Source organism: Suricata suricatta, chromosome 13 (genome assembly GCF_006229205.1).
Source record: "Suricata suricatta isolate VVHF042 chromosome 13, meerkat_22Aug2017_6uvM2_HiC, whole genome shotgun sequence".
NCBI lineage: Eukaryota > Metazoa > Chordata > Mammalia > Carnivora > Herpestidae > Suricata > Suricata suricatta.
In genome coordinates this window covers 30,909,426-30,928,296 of record NC_043712.1, presented here as the reverse complement: position 1 = coordinate 30,928,296, position 18,871 = coordinate 30,909,426, and the positions used below count along the sequence as shown (strand labels likewise).

Sequence of the window (18,871 nt, the reverse complement as noted above, 5' to 3'; positions counted from 1 at the left end):
TATATATATATATATATATATATATATATACACCCTTCAAAAGATACTCTCAAACAGAATCGGAGGTCTCACACTTCCTACCTAATTTCAAAACTTATTATAAAGCTACTGTCATCAAAAAAGCATGGTACTGGTATAAAAATAAATACACAGACAGATGGAATAGAACAGAGAGCCCAGAAACAAACCTTCACACATATGGTCAAATGTTTCTTGATGAAGGGTACCAACATTATTCAACAGGGAAAGGACAGTATCATCAACAAATGGTGTTACGAAAACTGGATGTCCACATCCAAAAAAATGAAATAGGATCCCTACCTTGCACTCTGTACAAAAGTTTACTCAAAACAGATAAAGGCCTAACCACACAACCTCCACTGTCATAGTCGCAGAAGAAAATGCATAAGAGTTCCAGAACATTGAGTTTGCAATGATTTCCTGGCTATTGCCCCAAAAGCATAAGCAACAAATGTAAAAGCAGATAAACTGGACATCAAGATTTAAAACTTCCGTGCAAAGGACATAATCAAACAGAGTGAAAAGGCAACCTACAAAATAGGATAAAATATCTGCAAAATCATGTATCTGATAAGGGGCTAATATCCAGAATACATAAAGAACTCCTATAATTTAATAACAACAATAAATAACCTGATTAAAAACTGAGCAAAGGACTCAAAGAGGTATTTCTCCAAAGAAGACATAAATGGCCAACAAGCATATGAGAAGAGGCTCAACACTACCGACTGGGGAAATGCAAATGGACACCAGGATGAAGTAGCACTTCACACCCTTTAGGATAACTATTCTCATGAAAACAGAAAATAGCAAGTGTTGGCAAGGACGTGGAGCAATGGGAACCCCTGTCCACTGCTACTGGGAACGTAAAACTGGTGCAGCCACTATGGAAAACAGTATGGCGGTTCCTGAAAAAGCAAATTCAATTACCATCTGATCCAGGAATTCTACTTCTGGGTATATATCCACAAGAACTGAAAGCCAAGCCTCGAAGAGATATTTCACAGCAGTATTCACAATGGCCAAGAGGTGGAAGTAACCCAACTGTCCAACAGCAGATGGACAGATAAACAAAGTGTGGTATATGCATTCAACAGAATATTACTCAACCTTAGATGGAAGGAAATTCTGACATGTGCTATAACGTGGATGATCACTGAGGCCATTATGCGAAGTAAACTAACACAATCATAAAAACAAAGACTGTATGATTCAGCTTATGTGAGGTATGTAGAATGGTCAAATTCATAGAAACAAAAAAAGTAACATGGTAGGTGCTAGGGACTGGGGGCAAGGGTAGTTGTTTAATGAGGGGTAATGTTTCAGTTTCCTAAGATTAAGTTCTGGAGACTGGTTGTACAACAGTGTGAATATACTTAAAGCTACTAAACTGTACAATTAAAAATGGTAAAGATGGCAAATTTTATGTTCTGTGTATCTTGCTGCAATTAAAAAGAAACTCTTAAGAGAGTGGAATGAAAATATTTGCAATTTATACATTATGAACTTATATTCATAATATATAAAGGGCTCTCAAAACTCAGTAAGAAATTATTATACCCATTCATAAGTTAACAGCCATGTTACATTAAATAGACTGACCATACCAAGTGTTGGCAAGAATGCAGAACTACGCTGCTAGCAGATAAGTAAAATAATGCAAATACTTTGGAAAACCGTTTGGTAGTTTAGTAAAAAGTTAAATGAACACTAACTTATGATCCAGGTATTTCACAGCTAAGTATCTGCCTAGAAAAAAGATAAGTATGTGTACAAAGAGTTATACCTATATGTTCATAGCAGCTTTCTCAATAATAGCTCCAAACCGGAAACAACCCAACCATCTGTCAATAAGTGAATAAACTGTGCTACAGAGCCATACGACGGAATGCCACTCAATAATAAAAATGAATGAGGGGCGCCTGGGTGGCTCAGTCAGTTAAGTGTCTGACTTCGGCTCACGTCATGATCTCACAGCTTGTGAGTTCGAGCCCCATGTCAGGCTCTGTGCTGACAACTCAGAGCCTGAAGCCTGCTTAGGATTCTGTGTCTCCCTCTCTCTCTCCCCCTCCCTTGCTTGCGCTCTCTCTCTCAAAAAAATAAACATTAAATAATAAAAATAGTAATAAAAATGAATGATACATGCAACAATCTCAAAATAACCAGGCTGAGTAAAACAACAACAACAACAACAACAACAACAACACACACACACACACACACACACACACACACACACAAAATACAAATGTATGATCCCACTTATACATAATCTAGAGAATACAAACTAATCTCTAATAACAAAAGCATTCCCATGGTCCCCTGAGATTGATGGGGGAAGAGAGGGACCACAAAGGAAAACAAGAAAAATTTGGGGAATGACAGATAAGCTGGTATTTTGATGGTGGTGATGGTTTCATAGGGGTATATATGTGTCAAAACATTAAATTCTATAACTTAAACATGTGCAATTTATTTTATCTTAATTATATCTGAATAAATCTCTTAAGAACAAAACCAATCCTACCAAAGAACAATCTATCTAACAGACATTTCTCCTGAGACTATGCGATTCTTAAGGTCCTTCAAGGTCAGAAACACTACATTACAGCTGGCGTATGAGAAGTGACCCAGAGGACAGTCTGTCTTATAATCTCTAAAGAGAGTGGGAAATGTGAATAAATCATCAGTAAGGATCTCATAACATTACTTTTAAAAAGTGAAGAACTATACGGAAAAGAATAAAATATTTAGAGAGAATACACAATGTCTCAGATAGAACTTTCATTGGTAAAAAATAGACTTTGTAGCTCTATCTGGTAGATCAAAAAGCATTTGAACTATGGCTGTTTACTCCCATAAAAAAAGAGTCTGATCAATAGTAGTAATCTCAGCTTTATCTCAAAAGTAAGTTAATTTTAGTTTAAAAAACAGAAATAAACAATAGTTATAGTTCAGCAACAGTTAACTTTTCTTCCTACTGATCTAAGCTCAAGAGCACAAGTTCATATTTTATGGTCTAAGTTCAGTCAAAGTAGGGACTATTGTCTGTACTGCAATGTCTAATTAAATACATAAAAATTATATTTAAAATGAGAGCCCACACCAAAAACATCATGTCTGTCAGTGAAAAGTAGGAGGAAAGATCCAGAAAGCAGTGTGAAAGTGCAGTCCACACTCATACCGACAATCTTTTACTGCTCCCTTCATCCTCTCTAGTTATGAATTTCAACAGAAATGTGGGTTATGGTTTATAAAATACTGAAATACTTTGCTGTTAGCCATTTCTCCACCAGTAAATCCCCAAAGTGTTTGTTAAACTGAAGAGAAAGAAGCTAATAGGTCTGTGAAGGTATTTGGTCAGGAGATCTGGATTCTAAATTTGGCTTGACTAGACATTAAGCTCTGTGATATTAAGTCACATTATTTCCATCCTCCTCATCCTCATCAGTAAAATGAAGTTAGTGTACACACACGCACACATTCTAATTGTCAGGCTAAGAGCAAATGACAGTAAATTTGCAAAATGGAGAATTCTGTGTTCAGGCCAATTTGCCAATAACATGATGCAACAAGCTTTTTTTTTTTTTTAATGTTTTTTAATGTTTCATTTATTTTTGAGAGAGTGCCCTTTGGGGAGGGGCAGAGAGAGAGGACAGAGGATCTGAAGTGGGCTCTGGGCTGACAGCAGCAAGCAAGCCCAATATGGGGCCTGAACTCATGAACTGTGAGATCATGACGTGAGCTGAAGTCAGACACTTAACTGTCAACACAGAGCCTGCTTGGGATTCTGTGTCTCCCTCTCTTCCCCTCCCCTGCTCGCTCCCGTTCCCCTCTCTCCCATCCCCTCAAAAATAAATAATAAAAATTTTTAAAAAGTACGAAAAGAAAAAGTTCCTGCCTTTGAAGAACTGACACTGCAACGGTTGAGACAACGAGGACAGAAGGAACCAGAACTACACACACGGTGAGTCTAGTGAGAGAGGAGAACTTCACACATGCTGGACACACACAGGAGGAACACGGCTGGCTCACCAGCTCCAGTTAGTGGGATTGTCATGTTCACCAAAAACCATGAAGATTTCACAGAGAATGCTCCGCCGGGAGAAGTGAAACGGAAGAGGCCGGACTGTAAATGAGACTGACCTAAGGTTCTCTACACTCTCAATAATTATAATTGTGACTACAGCTAATTACACCACGCACACCGTCTCAGCCGATTTTAGTGGAATATTTTAACAAAAAGACACAAAAATCTGAGAGAGTTTCAAATGGTATTTTTTCAGGATTCTAAAACTAACAGAAATCCCTTTTTCCCTAAAACTTTATTTCAATTTTATTTATTTATTATTTGGGTATTCACTTTGGCAGAAAACATTGCTGTTTATGATTTACTACCTATATGCTTGTTTTACTATATTTTAATTAAAAAATTAATTACTTTGCAGGCAAAATACAAACAGTATTATAAGCACATGAAGGTTAAATATTAACATTTAACCGAAGTCATTAAAGCCTTCCATCTAAAGTAGAACATTTTATTTGAGCATTAAAAAAGAAAAAAGTGTGTGTGTGCATGTGTGTGTGTAGAGACGGGGATGGGACACTTTGTTCCAGACTTCCTGTTGAGGTACTTACAGTGCTGATCACAATCAACTCTGGCAAACACTACTTGGTTTTCATTGGGATATTCTTCCTTAATGACATTAGAAGCTTCCTCAAAAATCGGATGCAACATTTGGCTGAAACGACACCTATGCACAAAGAAGGATACCAATTAAAACTGAAAAGCAGAAGCAATAAAATCTTATTTCAGTTATCATCCATTGTTATTTAGTTTATGTACAATAAACAGCTTTTGGGACAATCGCATAGTTAATTTAAGTCATGGACCTGAATGTCATCCATTAAAGATGAAGACAATTTTGAATTTAAAGCCTATTCCAATTCAAAGACTACAATAAAGGATTTTGATTTTTGCACCGTAAGAAAATGGCCACTATTAGGAAGCACAGAGCTGAGGCTCTCTCACAGAGGCCAAGAAACAAGTCTCATGTAAGTCCTCTAAGATGCATCTGCTTGGACTTATAACTGTTAAGACTTGGGCATTTAGAGAAGAAATTAACTTCCTCTAGTGATGAACAGATTTTTAGACTACTACACAAAATCCTTAAGATGGTAAGTTTATTGCAAATACTAAACTGATTCACTTGATTAGGCCAATCGATCTCATATGCAAGTTAGCATACTAAATAAACAAGGGGCATGAAAAGGATATATAGTATATATTAAACTCTTCACCCTCAAAATTAACCTCTAGTTACAATAGGCTTTCATGTCTAGAACCAAATAATATTAAGGTCAGGAGCAAAAATGTTAAATTCCTAAACAAGATTTCCTATTCATGTTTCCTTTGTCATTTGTTTTGTTTTTACTTTTAAAAAGGAGCACAAACCCTACAGTATTCCACAAACTTGATACTTCTAATTCTGACTGTCCCTTAATCAGACCAACTCCTTCACAAACATGTTATAGGTTATTAAAGGGATCTGATAAGAAAGAGAAGAATCAAAATGAGCACACAGCCAGATGAGTTGGAAGAGTTATTCTTGTATGAAAAAGGTATTAAATATCTGTTACCAAACAAAACAAAACAAACTATAACTGCTACTACTATTGCTTTCAGAGCCCTTTCCACTAAGAGATTTACTTAAATGAAGCCTGTGAACTCTTTAATCCATATGATTAGGTCACATATATTAATTATAATTCAATACAATTGTGGTAACGCCTGTAAAAGGAAACTCATATAATCCTCCCTATCTTTTCTATAGATACCTCCTCCTCTGGCCCACTCACCTGACTTCCTAAGGAGATGTCCTAGAATATATCAAGGAGACACAATCTGTAACTTCAATCTCTTGGTTTCAAGTGGCTCTTTCCTCTTTTAGCATTCTTAAATCTCTCCCATCTGGGATAGGTGGGTAGGGTCTATGGACATCAGGGGCCGTGTCTTATTTGACTATGTATTCTAGGAAGCATTTTGATATGTCTGTTAAATGATTAAATTGATGGAATGTAGGAATTAGAAAGGCTAGGTATACAAGTTTGTAGTTTCTTATAGCTTGCTGAAAATAGGGTGCTGGAGGGCAGGGGAGGCAAAGGATAGGGACCAATGAATGGTTTCCTGAAGAATTAGGATATGGCCCAGTAAAGATGCCTGGGTGGCTCAGTCGATTAAGTGTCTGACCTCAGCTTGGGTCATCATCTCACAGTTAGTGGGTTCGAGCCCCATGTCGGGCTCTGTGCTGACAGTGCAGAGCCTCGGGCCTGCTTTGGATTCAGTGTCTCCCTCTCTCTCTCTGGCCCTCCTCTGCTCATGTCTATCTCAAAAATAAATAAACAGTAAAAATATTAAAAAAAAAAAAGAATTACTGGTCAGGCTCCTGGCTTAAGGACAAGGTAAACATTAGGGGCTCCTTCTTTCCAGATTGTCCAGTTTCCTGCCCAGTAAACATTTAAGCACAGGTTCATGCTTAAACAGCATCAATTTTAACACCAGAAAATGAAAGGGAAGGATGAAATTAAAGTCAACTGCGACAATACTATACCTTTATCCACATGTATCCATTCATATGGAAAGTTACATTTATAAAAGTAACATAACAAAAGCACTAGATCTATTACAAAGGCCTTAAGGGTCATCTGAATCCAATCTCCAATCTAGTGCATGAATCAACCCTTTACAAACCAACCAAATGGGTAAGAGTCCTTGCAGGGACAATTTGGGGGTACTTACTAGTATGACCTAGTAGGGGGTAAAAATAAGCTTTGGAGTCAGACATAACTGAGTTTAAATCCCAGTCCCACCACTTACTAGCCTTATGAACTTTCTGACCCTTAATTTTCTCAACCTAAAATGGAAATTATGATACCTACCTTCAGAGTAGTTCTTAGCATTAAACACAATATATATAAGGAGGCTGGCACCTAACAGCACTATTAGGGCACCTACTATGGTTCATTACTCTCTGAGGCATATCCGTATTTTTAGGCAGCTATATTAGAGAATCTTCCTTAAACTGTGCCACATTAATAACTTTCAGACAGAACTCAGAATGGAGCCTGTGTGGCCATATAGTATAAATCTATGTCCTATGGTCAATTTCCTAAGGTTTTTTCAATTGTATAAAGCAACGGATTCATGAGCAACATTGGTAATATGTTTTCCCAAAAAACTGCAATTAGCCCACATTTCCAATTCAGTTTCTGGGACAAGGTCAGTGGCACGTTCTATTTCTCTTTCTTACAACACACAAAATACCTCAGTCAAGAGAACCGTGTTCTAGTTTTAACTCTGCCACTACCCTGTCAGGTAACCCTGGGAAGACACTTTGCTTCTCTCTGGGTCTCAGTTTTATTACTAAAGTGGATTGGACTAGATAATCTTATACCAAATAATCTTATAGCTATTGCTACATGTAGACAATCCTAATTTATCTTGGAAAATGCTACCCTGGTTATACGTTTTATAAATGGCATTTTCTCTGTATATCTTCAACATTTTACTGAAGTTCTTTAAATACCTACACTATATGTCATTCACTCAGTGAATATTTATTATGTGCTTATCTGCCAAGTATTATGCAGAGGGCCTGGGGACTAATCTTGAGAAAAGGTAGATACAGTAACCTAAAGCTAGGTCTGTAGAAGGTGGCCACCAACTGACCTATAGCAGACAGGTGTTACAATGAGGTCAGCACATGGTGTTATGGGAAGACATAAAAAACAGTTGGAATAAGGGTAGGAATATTGATATAGGAAGGTGACCTGGAGAAAGTGGCATCTAATCTAAGACTCGAAAGAGGATTAAGACTTAATGAGTGAGAGAAGAGTGACCCCATCTAGGCAGAAAAAAAATCCCAGGACTAAAGGTCCAGTAATGACAGAATATTATAGAAAGTGAAAGACATTTAGTATAAGTGGTACAGAATGTGGGAGTAGAAAGAGGCAAGAAATATAGATGAAGAAATAGAAAGGGAGCAGATCATTGGGGGCTTTCTAGGTCAAGGTAAAGGACTTCAGACCTAGAGTTAATGGAGCATCACTTAAGGTTTTAAGAGTGCAACCTTATTCAGTGAGTACGTTAGGAAAGACCACTCTGGCTTACTTTTTAGAGAACAAAATGGACACACGTAGGACTTGAGGCACAGAAAACAAATTAGGAGACTGTCCCGGGAATCTGGGTAAACTGGACTGTGGCCTGAAGTAGGGTAATGGCAACCAGCAGGCAGTAATAAGTCTAAAAGGGTTAAATAAAATAGAGATGGTCTAGGAATAGGGATCATGTGAATGTTTCAAACCTCTAGGCTCAAGCTCCCTACTTGACACATTGTTTAACATCTTGTCACATTCTTTAATATCTACTACATAGTATGCCCTGGTTTGAAATGCCATGAATGCTGAGTAAGACATTGTCTCCATCCTCAGTGTTTCTTTGCTGAGGCACAAATATAAAAGACAAAACAACACAGTAAGGAAAAAGAAAGTGGTATCCGGTACTATATAAACAAACACAAAAGACAAGAATCTGATTTAGACAGGGGAAAGAGTAAAGGCTTCCTAGAAGTAGTAAGTGATACATGTTTAAAAAGTGTCAACAGGGGCCCCTGGGTGGCTCAGTTGGTTAAGCGTCCGGCTTCAGCTCAGGTCATGATCTCACTGTTCGTGGGTTCGAGCCCCACGTCGGGCTCTGTGCTGACGGCTCAGAGCCTGGAGCCTGCTTTGGATTCTGTGTCTCCCTCTCTCTCTGACCCTCCCTTACTCGTGCTGTCTCTCTGTCTCTCAAAAATAAATTAAAAAACATCTAAAAAAAAAAGTGTCAACGTGATTTTTCCTTCTAAACTAGCAACATCCACACCCTCACTTCCAAACACACTCTACTTCGTCAGTCAAAAAAAATTCAGAACTGCAGTACATACTCGTGTGTGTGTGTGTGTGTATGTGTGTGTGCGCGTGTGTGTGTGAGAGAGAGAGAGAGAGAGAGAGAGAGAGAAAAGGAGGGAGGGATATGAGTTTTTGTTACTGCTTTTATATGTGGGATAATGGATTCCAATATATTTTTCTCTTAAAATACAATCACCAAATTAAGCTGTTCCCTTTGTGAATGAACTTTAATTGACTTTGTCTGTGGAATACTATCTCACATATGAAAAAGGCTTCCCCATTCACTCCTTTCTAGCAAAAAAAAATACAATTAAAGATAAAAGAAAAAAACTCAATGATGCAACTTTGTCACCCCTCCCCCACAAAAAACAAAAATAAGGTTATTACTTACCAGTCAGCATAAAAATTTACTAAAGCAACATCAGCATTGTCTGAAATTGAAAAACAAAACCAAACAACCTAAGTTAATTATGTTTTTGTAAAACAGACATAATCCAAGATTTGGTTTTCCTTATGGTCTTTTTTCCATTTATGTAAAGTCCCACTAAAACTACACAAGAACAATTAAGAAACCCACACACAGACTCACGGACAGGTTATGTAACTTGTGGGAGTCCCTAATCCTTTTCTCTATATCCTCTGTCTGTACACCTTCATCGAATGAATATAAAACAAAAGGAGACTCAAACCCAGATCAGCACGCACACCACTAAATCTCCTACTCTCATTAAAAGTCAAGTGGAGGGGCATCTGGGTGGCTCAGTCAGTTAAGCGACTTTGGCTCAGGTCATGATCTTAGGATTCAGGGTTTGAACCCCATGTCGGACTCTGTGCTGACAGCCAGGAGCCTGGAGCCTGCTTTGGATTCTGTATCTCCCTCTCTCTCTCTGTCCTTTTCTCACTCATGCTCGCTCGCTCTTTCTCCTTCTCCCCCCCTCTCTCAAAAATAAACATACATTTAAAAAAGTGAAGTGGAATGATTTGGACTTTAATAATCCATTTTTTTATCTCCCTTATACATGAATAAACTGAGAATTGGCTCTGCAAGAAAATTCTATTACACAGAAGAGACCTGTGTAACTAAGCCACTTCTAAAGTTCAGATGACCCTAATTGCAACAAGTAATCTATAAATAATACAGGTGCAAAACATGTACATTTTCTAGTTCCTATCCTTAAATTTAACAGCTCTTCTCTGTTGCCAAAATAACTTAGTATCATTTGCATAGGAGGATGTGGAGACAGGAGACTAAACTTAATACAGAGAAACTTAGATAAACTCAAGCACAAAAATAAAAGTTACTCTAGACTTTGAAAAACGAAAGGAGAATGATTTGTAAGTTTCAATTCCCTTCTACCTTTTTTACCTTCAAAGCACTTTTTACCCATTTGCTTTTTCACTCTAAAGCAGTGGTTCACAAACTACACTCCCTGGACCAGAAGCACGAGCAGCATGTAGAAACTTACAGAAATGCAAATTCTCAGGTGGGGCCTAGCAGTTTCTATCAGAAACTTGGAGCCAGGCCTAGCAGTACGGATATTAATAATATTAATAAGTCCTCCAGGTGACTCATGCATGCTCAAGGTTACTGAACCATTGCTCTAAAGAAATCCCATAATGTAGGAAGAGACTTTTTAGTGTTTAAAACCAGTTGCAAGAACACAAAATAGCATACAAGGCTCAAGAATTACTCTTTTTACTTTTATTATTTTTGGTTTTATTCTGCTTAAACCAGTGGATGAAATGGAATTCTTTAGAAAAGAAGGAAGAAACCATGTATGCATTGTACATTTTCTTAAATCTCCTAAACTGTGATTTTCCATCAACTGTGTGTTCACCTTCCTTCTACTACTTTTATCCATAATCACATTGTCAGCTAACAAAGCAGTCAGCAAAATACTTAACTTATTTGGACCAATGACAATAAAAGAGATCAGAGTCAGTGAATTAGTCAAAGGTTAAAAAAGACAAAAGATTTCTAGACTGTGTCCTAAGATCTCGAACATTTAGCACTGCACAAGAGACTCCTGGCCTCTAATCTAAGTAGGCTCTAGCAAAATACTGCATGAATTGTTAAGAATGGTATTTATGACAAGGCAAAGAAATAAAACAAGATTAAAGTTTATTTGTAACACATAAAGGAGACATCATACACATTTTTAGAAATTTCATAAAAATCAAAACCAAAAGTGCTTTGTTAATTCAGTAAACCATGGAAATAACACCAGCTCCTCAAACTGTTCTAGTAATTGGGATTTAACTTTGTTTTTGTATATAAACTAACTTTTTATAAAGAAAAGTGTACTTTAAAAATATCAAGGTACTTACTTAAAATGTCATCTATATTTTCTGTATCAAGACTTGTTATTTCAGTTGTTACAGGAGTAAAAACCCAAGTTACCTGGAAATTTTAAAAATGTGAAATTAATAAATTTTCCACAAAAGGCAAATATTACAGAAAGTTTAATAATAAGGAAAAGAAAGTTTATGAATAAAGTTGGTCCCACTTATTATTTACAAAATCATCCATCAATTGGTTTTAATTTTTATTATCTTCATTGTTATTATTCTAACCCCTCACTAGATCAATGAAACAGGTGAAGTACTAACTTCTTAAGCCTAGAAGTTGGTCAAGTAAGACCTCCTATACTTCCAAAAACACAAAAACAATTGTTTCTAAATAAGAAATTAAGAATTTATTCATTCTTTTAAACTAACATTTCAAGAACTTTACGGTACAGCAAGAAAAAATGAACTGGCTTATTATCAATTTTGAAAGAATACAAACTAAAGCTGTTTGCTGACTCCATCCCTACCATGTTTCTAAGATAAAACAAAATGATAAAGATAAGAATTCAAGAAAGACACTGAAGTTGTAAGCCCGTAGCCTTTTTTGTCTCATCTCACATACTGGTGGTAACAATGTGTTAAGGGAGAGGTTATTAAAAGAGAGAATTTTCTGCTTCCAAAACATTAAACCAAAGTTCAGGTTTATCAAAGAAAATATTAGCTTGCCATATGCAAAACAAAAGATTCAACTTTAAACTAAACTAGCAACTGTTCACTTAGTTTAAAAAGTAGTACACTTGGTGCATTTTATTTCTAGGTCCCATCTTTAATACACCCTGTGTTTAAGGAAATCCATTCACTGAAGTATGGCTATTGAGTGACAACTAACGCCAGGGGTCCTGGCAAGGCACTGACAGCCCATTCCACAGACACTGTGGTAGTCACTATAGATACCATTCAAAAAATTTTTACTTTACCAACAATTCAATTTCTGAATCTTATAAAGAGCCATGTTCATGCTGATATGCAAACAAGCCCAGCATACATTCATTATTTTCTTAGAAAAAGCCAAATACCACTAGCCTTATTTTCAAGTTACCAAAATTGAGTAGCCAACAATGGACTACTATTTCTGCTAGCAACCAATAAATTGTACTCTACTGAAAGTAAGCTACATATGTTAAAGTCTATGAATGTTTGACATGTAACTAATTTCATCATTTTTAACACTTTAGAAATTAACTGGTGGGGTGCCTGGGTAGCTCAATCAGTTGAGTGATCTCATAGTTTATGAGATTGAGCCCCACAATGGGCTCTGCTGACAACATGGGGCCTGCCTGAGATTCTCCATCTCTGCTCCTCCCCTGCTCATACTCTGTCTCTCTCAAAAAAAAGTTAAAAAAAAAAAAAAAAAAAAAAGAGGGGCACCTGGGTGGCTCCATCGGTTGAGGGTCCGACTTCAGCTCAAGTCATGATCTCACTCATGGGTTCGAGCCTCGCATCAGGCTCTGTGCTGACAGCTCAGAGCCTGAAGCCTGCTTTGGATTCTGTGTCTCCCTCTCTTTCTACCCCTCTCCTGCTCATGCTCTGTCTGTGTCTGTCTGTCTGTCTGTCTGTCTCTCTCTCTCTTAAAATAAATAAATGTTTAAAAAAGTTTTTTAAAAAAAGAAAGAAAAGGAGTGGGAACAAGTAAGTTTTACTAGGAAAAAAAAGTGGGTTGGTTATTGAAAGTCACTTTCCTTTTGGGGATGGCAGAGGTCTATTAGGCTTAATACCTAACTAGTGCTGATCAGGCATTTCTTGGTCGACTGGTTTAAAATTCCATTTCTGGGAAAGCCAAAACTATAATTAAGTCTTAGTTTGGTAGCCTGGGGCTTAGCATAAGTAACTCCATTTGAGCCTGTTATTTTCTGTTTAAGAAAACCAGTTACACTGACACAAGACTTTAGGGTGAAATGTGTGTTGAAGAAAAATTCAAGAAGGTGAAGCAAAAATATTATCAAGCAACAAAGTTGGTCATTATCAAAGTCAAGGCATTAAATAACTTGACAGTCATTTATGAAGCAAGCATCTACTAGATACGGAGGGTACAAATGCATAAGGCATGGTATGCTCTGTCACAAGGAGCTTTCAAAATTGTGGTTTTAAGGAGGGGAGAAAAATGTCAAATACAGATAACAGTCTTCAGTTGTATGATCTAAGTAATAAGCCCATTTTTGAAGAGTTAGTTATCATCCATCAAAGTATGTTTATAAAGAATTTAACTTCTTTGTACCTTGAAATATTTACATGGCAAAAGCATTTACTTCCCAGATAATAAAAAAGGGGCAACAATCCATCAGGCTGTGTTAAATACTGGTACTTCAGAAACGTCATGCCAATAACCACGCAACTGAGAAGCCACGTTCAGCTAGCAGTTGTGTTTAAGAGGGCCCAGGGCAAGAAAACGGTCTCTGACCCAATCATCTCTCCACCCTTTGGGGCATAAAGGAGATGTGTTATCATTAATATTTTTATTAGTATGCAGTGTAAAGGAAAAGACAGGTTGTTTATTTGAATTGTTAGCAAGCTCCACTAGTCTGACAAATTGTTTCGTTTCATGTCAGCCCTAAGCCTAAACAAAATTCTTCCAGGGAAACATCTTTATGCGCCAAAACCTATAGTGATTAAGTAAAATAAAGACAAGTAGCTCTAAAACAGAGAGCCATTCATTCAAAAGTTAAGACTTGAAGAAAACTTTTAAATGTATTTTCTTTAAAAGAAATGACAAAAACCTACAAAGACATTTTGAATATGGAAGATCTTAACAAACATGGAGAATATTACCTTCTAATGATGAAATATTTAGACAACACATGTAAATATACAGGCATAATATTTTAAAAGTTGGTCATTCTCTTCAGTTCATTAGCTCTTTTTCTTGCCAACAGAGAAGAATCTCCAGTCATCTATAAGTCACTACATAATTCCATCCCCATGCATTTATTGTACCAAATATTAAACATTTCGGTCTCAGATATGTCTAGTGATATGACCTTACATAAAAGGTACACTGGTAAACTGGTATTATTAAAAAAATATATGGTGATAGGCTACCTTTAAATAGAAGCTTCTTCAACAAATAAAGGTATTTTCTTTCCTGAGCAGGTTTTTTAAGGGGTGCCTAGGTGGCACGGTTGGTTAAGCATCTGACTCTTGATTTCGGCTCAGGTCATGATCTTATGGCAAGTGAGTTCAAGCCCAGAGTCCAGCTCCGTGCTGACAGCTCAGGCTTAGAGCCTGGTTCTGATTTTGTGTCTCCCACTCTTTGCCCCTCCCCCACTCACACTCTGTGTGTGTCTCTCTCAAAAATAAACATTAAAAAAGATTTTTTAAAAAAAGCTTTCCTCTCTTTAAATTTCCCCATGTCCTCCATGACCACCTAACCAGCTAGTGAGCCAGCATGCCTGCTGTTTTCCCGTAGCACTTCCGAGGCCGCCCAGCAGCCAGCTGCTTTTCCCAAAGCACACCCCACAATTTTTCTGCTTTCTCCTCTTTGCATACATCATTTCCTCTACCCGGAGTGTCCTCTTCTCCACTACTGCATAATCAATTCTTCAAAGACTGATGTCCTCTTCCATGAATATCTGATTCTCCTGGTAACAAATAACTTTCCTTTTCGAGGCACCTGGTTGGTTCAGTCAGTTGAGAGTCTGACTTTGGCTTAGGGCATGCTCTCTTGGGTTGTGAGTATGAGCCCTATATCGGGCTCGCTGCTGTCAGTGCAGAGCCCACTTTGGATCTTTTTTCCTCGTCTCTCTGTGCCCTTCCCCCACTTGTACTCTCTCTCAAAATTAAATAGATCTTAAAAAGATAATTAAAAAATCTTAAAAAAAAACCTTTCTTTTCTCAAAGTCTCACCTATTCCATGGGGTGGGGACAGAAAAAGGGGAGATGTGTGCTAATGGAAACTAAAATCTTCTCTGGATTAGACTTCAAAGTGAAACAAGATACAATAAAAATTGGTTACATGACAAAAGATAGTATTTTAGAAATAAATTTTGTAAAGATTTTTTTATTAAGCACTCAGTGTTAGGTAAAAATTTTAACTTTTACAATATTAAGGTATGTATATGTATAATGCTGGGCAGTATATGTATATGTATGATACTGGGCAGTATATGTATATGTATGTATTTGTATGATGCTGGGCAGTATATGTATGTATATGTTTAATGCTGGGCAGTATATGTATATGTATGTATATGTATGATGCTGGGCAGTATATGTATAATTCTGGTGCTCACTGCTAAACCTAGCACTACTCCTCTTTTGAGACATTAACTGAACAAGACACTGATCCAACAGGCTTTTCTTCAGAAGTGTGAACTAATATCAGTAATAACACATATTGGAAGTGAATTATTAAAGCTTCTATATTCATAATTATAAAAATAAATTAGCAATTTTTCCTTGTACATGAAGACCATTTGAGTGGCTACTATTCAAATATACCCTTAATGGGAATGCTATGGCACTCCCTGAATTAAGCACTTCCCTTCTATCTAACCTGCCCACAGAGGCCAGACTCCTCTTTCCAAATGCTGCTTTGCGTTATCAAATCCTATGTCAAAAGAACACAAGAACAAAACCAACCAAATGAACAAAAAACCTCCAAGGGCTTTTCTCTAAGCCTAAATCTTGAACCTGGCATTTAGGACCATCCACAAACTTGCTTTCCTAAATAACATCCCACTGCTCCCCATCCATATCCCATCCTCCAACTAACAGAAAGTACAGGGTAACCATACGTTCTAGTTGGCCATATGCTCTGGCTTGCTTGAGACAAACCCAGTTTATGCCTGTCGCTGTGGAATATCACTAACGCATCACTCCTTTCAACTGGGTCCCAGTTTGGCAATAAATCATATGGTCACCATACTGGCAGGAGACCTTGGGCAATGGAAAGGAACTATAGCAAGCTCCTCACACATCCTGAGTTATTATTAATAAGTATGCAATGTCTTCCCACACATTCAGAGAGAAGAATAAAGATGGATGCAGGTATGAATGCTGCTGAAGCAATTACTAGCCTCACGTGTGGACTTGGGATGCTAGGCTCTTCACAAGGGAATAGAATCAGTAACTCCGGAAAACCCTTCAATGGTCACTCACAAATGAACAATCCAAATCCTGAAGTTACGAATCCAAAAATCCAAGAGGTCTATAGTACTTGCAATTATTAAAATGTGTCTCCATATTCACTTGCATCCATAACTTCATGCAGTTTCCTCTTACAATGTCCTTTTTGGAACAGCTAGGAAGGGCTGTCTAGTTTTCAAGACCTAATTCAAAAGCTTTTTTTCAATGGAGGCTTTCCTGGTGATCCCAGACCCTAGTGATTTATTTCTCCCTCTTCTGAACCCACAGAGCACTTTCTGGAGGGTGTTAACAGATTATTATTCACAAAGATTACTTGTGCTATCTTATCTCCTTCAGGAGACCTTGAAAGAGAGACCGCACCTTATTCAATTTTATACACCACAGATCCATTTACTACAACACCCTATTTGTATACAGTAAGTACTCAAATACATACAAAGTGAATGAGAGGATAGATGATATTAATACACTAAGAATTTAGAGAGAAGGTGCTGAAGGTGAGAAATGAGGGAAAGAGGTTCAGAAATGGGAAGGGCCAACAAACATGTTTAATGTTTATAAAATAAGAATGAAGCCTATTAAAATGTTTTTAATTATGTAATGGTGATTATTTACAGACTCAAATTTAGAGGGAACTTCAGAAGTGATCTTCCTGCCTGCAGAAAGCCCTCACATCACTAAGGGTTGTCCTGAGCTCCTAGGCATACCTTCTTTGGGTTCCCCCACAGGTGTCCTCTGACACTTCAGCACCCTTATTTAAGAATAGCAAGGGCACCTGGGTGGCTCAGTTGGTTAAGTAAGTGTCGGACTCTTGATTTCGGCTCAGGTCATGATCTCACAGTTCATGAGATCGAGCCCTGCCTCAGGCTCTGTGCTGACAGCATGGACCCTGCCTGGGATTCTCTCTGTCCCTCTCTCTGCCCCTCCCCAACTCATGCTTGCACACATGCACTCTCTCTCTCTCTCTCTAAAAAATAAATAAATAAATAAATAAATAAATAAATAAGTATAGCTAGTTACATTAATGGATAAACTTCTAATACTCTTATATTTTCTTATTTTAGGACCAGAATCTAATAAACTATTGGGCAAAAGAGGTGATTAGGTATTATTTCTGTTGGCAAGATTCATAGTCACAAAGCATTTGCTAGGCTTTAAGTGTTTAATACCATAACTTAGTCAATGAATTTGGGAAACAAGAAGTATTTCCAGTGAATTTGTTTCTTTTAAAGCCGAATACCTTAAACCCTTGCTATTCAAGTAGTGGTTCCTGAACCAGCAGCACTGGCATCAGTTGCGAGCCTGTGAGAAATGCAAAATATCAGGCCCCAGACCTACGTGACTCAGACTCCTACTCTAACAAGGTCCCCAAGTGATTCCTATGCACATTACAGTTTAAGAAGCATGGCTTAAAAAAAATTTTTTTTAATGTTTATTTTATTTTTGAGAGAGAGAAAACAAGTTGGGAAGAGGCTGATAGAGAGGGAGACACAGAATCTGAAGCAGGCCCCAGGCTCTGAACGCTGAGCATAGAGCCCAATGCGGGGTTTGAACTCACAGACTGCGAGGCAATGACCAGAGCAGGAGTTGGACACAGAAGCACTTCTTTAGACAGCAAAGCCTCCAACTCTACAAGCAAGCATGGAAACCCATTGTAAACTCTGTGCAATGTTTATGGTCCTCAAATATGAACACAAGAACAAGTAAGACTCATCTGTGAGAAGTTTGTATTGACATGCAAATTACTGTGATTTTAGAAAAATGTGAAATCTGTAATCTTATTAGAAATTTACAAATATGTTAATTTTTTTAAGTGCCTTCTGCTTGAATAGAGATCTCTGCATGAAAATTATTGGCATAAAATAGAAGCTTTAATAGAGAATGTTTCCTTCCATGTGGCATTACTGTTCTCAACTGACATTACATCTGCTAGGCATTCTGCAGTAATAGCTCGGTGTATTTTTGCTAACCCTTTCATTTTCCTGCCTTTCTGTTAGGAGACTCTCAAAACCCTTGACAAACTATGTCTCTCCTATAGCAAGAAATAAGTAATATACAAGGCAACAGTTCTCTTCCATTCTAATCCAAATTGACAAACCAGCCTGCTACCTGAAGTCCTGATGCCACGGGACCCAGGTTGCTTCTCCTCCCTGGGGCCACTTCTCTGACTCTCAGTTTTGCATTAAGCTGGCAGGCAACAGAAGCATAGAGATTTTTCAGTCGGCTGCAAGGAGCTAAGAGATAAGAAAGGTCCCCAGAGAAAAAAAGGCTGAGGCTGACAAGCACTGTAAGAGCCCTGAAGCTGAGTATCAGTCGAGGCACATCTCATTGTTGGTATTCCCAGAAGCATTATAATGAACTAGAAGTTCAAAGATGGGGAAAAAATAGGACTAAGTATAGAATAACTCTGGGAAGCTACTTTAACCCTTAAACTGCTCAGTGATACAACTTTTGGCCAAATGATACAAAATTT

At 37.6% G+C, this 18,871-nt stretch overlaps 1 protein-coding gene across 1 annotated transcript in view; it reads right to left on the bottom strand.

Moving 5' to 3' along the window:
* The window catches only part of ERP44 (endoplasmic reticulum protein 44), a 95,268-nt gene that overhangs the window by 47,251 nt on the left and 29,146 nt on the right, over nucleotides 1–18,871 (bottom strand). The window contains 3 exon segments of the mRNA XM_029920847.1: nucleotides 4,660–4,775; nucleotides 9,359–9,398; nucleotides 11,296–11,368. Coding sequence (XP_029776707.1) covers nucleotides 4,660–4,775; nucleotides 9,359–9,398; nucleotides 11,296–11,368 — 229 coding nt within the window.